The sequence below is a fragment of the Malurus melanocephalus genome, unplaced genomic scaffold (assembly GCF_030028575.1).
Source record: "Malurus melanocephalus ecotype Western Australia unplaced genomic scaffold, MMel_1.1 scaffold_0, whole genome shotgun sequence".
NCBI classification, from domain to species: Eukaryota; Metazoa; Chordata; class Aves; order Passeriformes; family Maluridae; genus Malurus; species Malurus melanocephalus.
Window position 1 is genome coordinate 8126458 of NW_026623232.1, and position 6000 is coordinate 8132457.

Sequence of the window (6000 nt, forward strand, 5' to 3'; positions counted from 1 at the left end):
GACTAGGAGAAAGATCTACACTAACTAAGCCATTCTAAATTATAGGGGCAAGTCCACAGCCATTTAATCAGTATACAAGATGTAGACAAAAGAGAAAGTAGAGACCAGAATAACCAGAACACTTATTTCTTTCGTACATTTTGTCTACAAACATTACCCTCTTCTTACTATTCACGAATGGAATCATAACGATTTGTTGAGTTCAAGTTTAATACTATTTTTGTGGTGATCAAAATCATCAGAAAGCAGGAGAAAAAACAGAGCAGAACAAGAAATGCCTATTTTTCCAACTTAGCCCTTGAAGCAGAATGAGAACTACACTGTAAGAAACATCTTAGAAAGGACATCTTGTATCACATTCTCTCTCATATCACGTTTTCTCCTGGGCAGTTGCCACATATAAACTGGGGTATCATCTTGCATTAAGTCAATGTTTTGATGACACCCACTCTTCAGAAATTATTCTTATACAATTTTTATTGCATTCAAAAGAATGCAGGCATAAATTTATCTAAATACCCTGAATTTACTATTTATTTTCTATCTCTGCAGTTTGACATTGAGTCCCATAAAGCTCAAATTCTTAGGGCAACTCATTTCAAGTTCTTTTTGAGTTAAGCAATGCTGACCAGCCATGTCATCCTTCTCCTGTGGGGGTGGATGAGGTATACTTACACTTTCTTCTGAGCTTTTTTACTGCTTTCATTAAGGATTTTCATTCCAATCTGATAAACATCCTCAGCTTCTTGCATCTGCCTTCTCTTATTAGACTGCTCTTCAGCTTAAAAACAAAACAAAACAAAAAAACATTAAGAGCTCCAATTATATGCTCAAGATTATTCTCTCAACATTCCTCTTGATTCTAAACGGAAAATACAGACAGAAATATGTTTTTGAAGACCAATAAACAACCTAAGTGATTACAAAAAGCTGTTTAATGGAGGTGTTGGATATATTAACAGATCATTTCTTCTTGTGTGATGTCTCTCAAGTTTGCTGATGGAACATTGTTTTCATTCATTGTTCAAAAGCTAGCTGTGCAGGTTCCTCCTTCAGAAGATGTTCCTAGAGAGGGCTGTCTCTATGCAAAAAGCAAGTATAATGGGCAACACTGTCAAACCCCTGTCCCCCTACAGCCTCAGAAACAGAAAGATTTCCTAATCAGCTCTGAGAAGTGGCATTTTCCTAATCAGCTCTGAGAAGTGGCATTTGCATTAAAACTTCTGCCGTCATGAAAACTTTGCCTTTGTAACTGTTTATCATAGTATAGACTGGCCAGGGACTTCTACATCCTCTGAAACAAAGAATGTTAAAAAGACTGAAACCACTAGTTTAAAAGGCATCTCTTGAATAAGAAGACATAMGGTTGCTTACATTCACAGAAGCCCCACTTTTGATCTTTCTTGTAATCATAGGTTGTTGCACACCAAAGCCTGCCATCTTCCCTCCCATCCGCCGTGCACTCTGCATATTCTTTCTCCATAAACAAAAAGGGGAAGTGGCAAGGTTCACCATCTGCAGTGCCTCCAATAGCTGTCAAAACTGAAAACACACACCCAGGAATTAGACTACTTTCCTTTATTCCCAACTTAAAATCATATATTACATACACAAAAGTGTTCCTATATTTAGTTTAATGTCTATGAACTACAATTAACCTAGTTTTCAGTAAAATTTCTGAATTCAAAAAAGTTTGAAATAGCAATTTCTTTTCTAAATAGTACTTGAAAAATAGAATTCATAATTTTAATTATGAAACGAAGCAGAAGGTATGCAGTTTCTTATATTCTTAATTCTATGCAAAGAAAATATTGTTTAGATTGGTGAAGGCAAATCTAAGTTACATTTTTATTGCCAATCAAAAGAAATATTTTTTCCTTGCACTTTCTCTTCTGTCCAAAAGACCTTGTAATACACCCTTGAAGCACATTCAAGAGCACATTCATTTTAGCCTCAGGGTCAGACACAGTCATGACAGAACAACACACATCACTAAGTGCTATACTGAATGTACTCAAATATCACTGGGAGTACAYTTGAACATGCAACTAAGTGAAAAGACCTAAGTGAAATCATTATGATGTGCATAGAAGGATTCTCATCACTACAAATCCAGTAATTTCCGACTCTTGAACACACCTAGATTCAAAACATTATTTCATTTTCCCATATAGTTATTTGCATTCAAAATTATTTTAAACGGCACAATTTATCATTTSTCATGTACTAGAACTTCATCGGTTACTGATTCCAATATCACAATATTGTAAAATAAAATCAATCTTCTCTGAAGGCTAAGAATTCTCTGGTTTTTGAAGACACTATTATTTCAATTAGACTCTTATAAAAGTTTTCCTCTTTCGCTAAGCTAAATCCAACAGCTGGGTTCAGCTTCATTTGAAAACATTTGCAAAATCATGTAATTGACAATGAAAAAGATACAGTTTTTTCAAGTTRTAACAGTTGTTTCAAGTTGTACAGTTTTTTCAACTTTGTAATTTTTGTGCTGGTAGAGGAAGTTAGTTCTGCTCTCGGCGGGTCTATAACTGCAAGACCTGAAAACTACACTGGTTTAAACATTCCATGCTGATTTTTTGAATCAAAAGGAAGTCTTCAGGTATGGTTAGCCCTATTCAAACTGCTCTTCATAACTGGATTTCTTGGCAGAGGTTCCACCACACCATTTCAAGTTAACCATATCACAAATGGAAAAGCATTAGTCTCAGTAACGATGTAATTAGCCTGGAATAATTTCAGACATCTGTTAACTACAAAGTAAYGCTCAAATTCCTGCTAAGGGCACTGTAACCACAACTTATGGGACCTCTTCTCACTGTCATTTGAACAAGCTCCAGGTCTAGGATATTAACACTATACCAGAACTCAAGGTTTTACTTATTATGTTTAATACCTTGTCTCCTGTAYTGAAAGTAGTTTTTTACTGTGCTCTGAGTGAGATTCAGCTGCATACTAAAGTTATGAAATTACTCTGGCCCAGTGCTCCCATTTGCATTTTTTAAATTCTAAATTCAGCCATAATGCTGGTTTTGCTCCCAGCCAGTAACAAATACTAACCCCTAAAGCAATACAATCACAGGTTAAAATGCTCACCACMGTTTTTTAATTATGTACTTACAGAATGATAAATACTAAGCATGGCAAAAAATTTACCCAGAGGATAAATTAGTTTTTGTCAAACCAAGTGTTCCAGAAGCAATTTACCTCTACCATGTCTGAATAAAATAYTTGATACTTAATTCTATTTTGTTCTGATTTACTTATATCTTATTTCATACTCTATGCTGCAGGAAACTCAAATATAGATGACTTAYAGATATTGGCAACATGACTGTAAGGTTCTTCCGAATAGGAAAATAAATGCAACAGGAATTGCCAGCTCTGTATAAATTTGCAAGCAGTTTTCAGCAAAAATTGTTAGCATAGAACCTTAGTGTTACAAAGTCCCAGAACACAAAACCGCAAGAAGTAAAAAAATATCATTTTCTTTACACATAATCTCCTCACTCATCAGAAGAGAGCAGGATCTTAACTTCTAAGGCTAAAAGCTTTACTGGCACTAATTCTAAAKAAGTTATTTTTTTAATGCTCCAATCCTACAAATATATGTGGAAACTTGCAGGATGCAATTTTTTTTCCACGCAATCTCATGGCCAYAGACAGTAGCTAAACTGTTTTCAGAAAAGTTTTARTGCCCCTTAATGCAGTCCTGTTAGMAGTAGCTCATCTGGGGGTGAAACATCTGTACCTCAGACAGATGCTAAGTTGAAGAGTTTGTGAGTAAAGGTGTCCTTTGGCAGTCTTTTCTCATGACAGAAAACCAGTACTTCTCTTTCAGAACTGTTTTTTTAATGAAGTCCCTCCACTCACATTGCTTCTCTAATTCATAAGACGTTCCAAAAACTGTGCAAGACTTAAAAAATTTTAAAAGTCACTCGCAGTATACTGATAGGTACAGTTAAAAATCTTAGTTGACACGGAGCCAGTCAGCCACATACATTTTTGTATGAGATTAGAAGTATCTTAGAGTATACTTCTGAAATGGACTGCACTGACTGAATATGATATTTGCTCACTGTTTTGTGGTAGAAAGATACTTAGTGGATTTTATATACTTCTTTCTGGTATAACACAGCATCAAAAGCAATGGTTAAGCCTATTACTCAGTTTTCACAAACTAATTCTAGTTCTGCTCTAATAAGGAAAGARCTTATTAAAAACACTCAGAGATACTACATTATGGAGTTCATTTAAATAACTCCTGCTTTCTTTTGACATTTCAATCTGAGTTGAGAAGACAGAAAAACACCGTTAGTACCATGTAACTATTTTTTTCAATAATATTGAAGATTTACGTTTTATGGACAAGTGAAAAGGAAAAGTCTGCTGCCGAAGTTAAGATACTCAACCATGCCATCCAGTTATCATTTACTACTAACTGCAAATCAAAAAGCCATAACAAAATTACATAGGAAAAAAGCCATATTAGAATTTTCARGTAATTCAGGCCCAAGACACAAGGTTTTACCTATATTTAAAAACTTCATTAAGTATGAATGCAATTTAGATGACGCCCTGAGGCTCYCAATGCTGTTCTGGGAAGCTTGTCTTTATATTACTATTTGTTCCTTTTCTGTCAATTGACTTGCCAGGCAAAGAGCCAGAGGGCTGAAAAACACTGATGCAATTTCCCTTTGTACTGCTGGTCTACGCACACAGAGCACAGGATCTGTATTTGAGTGCTATATGAAGATATCAGGGCCTTCTCTATTTGATAGTTAAAGGTTTCCAGCAAAATGGAAACTATAAGAAAAATGGGAAATTCTTTCAAATGTATCTGAAAATAACAACTCAGATTTCAATTACAATACATTTAAAAACATTTTAATGCTACTTTCTAATGAAAAAAGCAGCAGTTACCACTCCACTACAGAAAGGTTAAGACATTAGTTATTTCATGTGTTCAAAATTACTGTTTGTTTTCACCCCCATGTGGGCGTTACTCAGATGCATCTTTGCTGCCACTTGTACAAAAGTCTGTGAGGAGTTACCTGGACTCTGTATTTCTGCTTCTTCCAAATCCTTATTTAATAGATTTGACATTTCTAGAGAGTTCAACTCTTCCAGTGAATTCTCTTTTTCCTCTTCTTGACTGTGAAAGTTCTCTTCATTCTCTGACTGAGAGTCYGATTTCCCAGATTCAAGGAAGATCTGACCTGCTACCACTCGAGTTCCTGTGGAATGATCCTTTACCTGGTCCTCTGCAGATAAAGTCTGAAGGAAAGCAGCCACATAATTTAGAAGATTAGAAACTGAGAAGCTAAAATGCCAAAATGCAAAAATTTTTAGCTAAATGGCTAAAAACCCATTTAAAAACTTCTTATAAGGTATGATTAATTAATTTAAACAATAGCATCAAAAATAAGTTGAGCTTCCTCTATCAGCTCTCATTGGCTCTATCCCTTTTAGGTCTTTGAAAAAAAAAWGTTTCAAACTTTTATCACAATATTAATTCCTCTGATGCACAGTAGAAATTAATGAGACAGCAAGACCTATAGAAAAGCTTAAAATCTATAATCAAATTATTGTTTTGAATTTCAGACCTTTGTTCCCACTCCACAGGTAAAACAGAATGGCTAGAAACTTATCTCCTCACCTTTGACTCCAGTGATTCATCCTGATTTCCCTCTTCATCTACAAGAGACATTATAAATCAGTAAAACATTTTTCCATGAGTAACTATTTAAAAAATAAAACCTTTAGTTATAATATTGTACCATGGTTCTGAAATGTTCTAGTGTACGAAGTTGACTAATGCAAYTCAGAAAGACCTTATTAGTGTGATGAGAAGGATTCAAATGTTTCACAGGTGATCCTCTTCCTTAAATTATACCAATACCACTGTGTCTTCCATAGTGAAAAAGTGTGGCTTTTCTAAACCCTAATCATGGTCTGAATGGTTCCAGTCCAATTAAACTACTT

The 6000-nt window shown here is 34.9% G+C and overlaps 1 protein-coding gene across 1 annotated transcript in view; it reads right to left on the reverse strand.

The window, feature by feature from the left end:
• SEL1L (SEL1L adaptor subunit of ERAD E3 ubiquitin ligase) overlaps nucleotides 1-6000 on the reverse strand; it is a 34152-nt gene that overhangs the window by 21354 nt on the left and 6798 nt on the right. Inside the window, exons 2-5 of the mRNA XM_057382179.1 lie at nucleotides 5675-5712; nucleotides 5070-5292; nucleotides 1375-1542; nucleotides 676-781 (exon numbers count right to left, since the gene is read on the reverse strand). Of these exons, the coding sequence (XP_057238162.1) occupies nucleotides 676-781; nucleotides 1375-1542; nucleotides 5070-5292; nucleotides 5675-5712 (535 nt within the window). The remainder of the gene's footprint in view (nucleotides 1-675; nucleotides 782-1374; nucleotides 1543-5069; nucleotides 5293-5674; nucleotides 5713-6000) is intronic.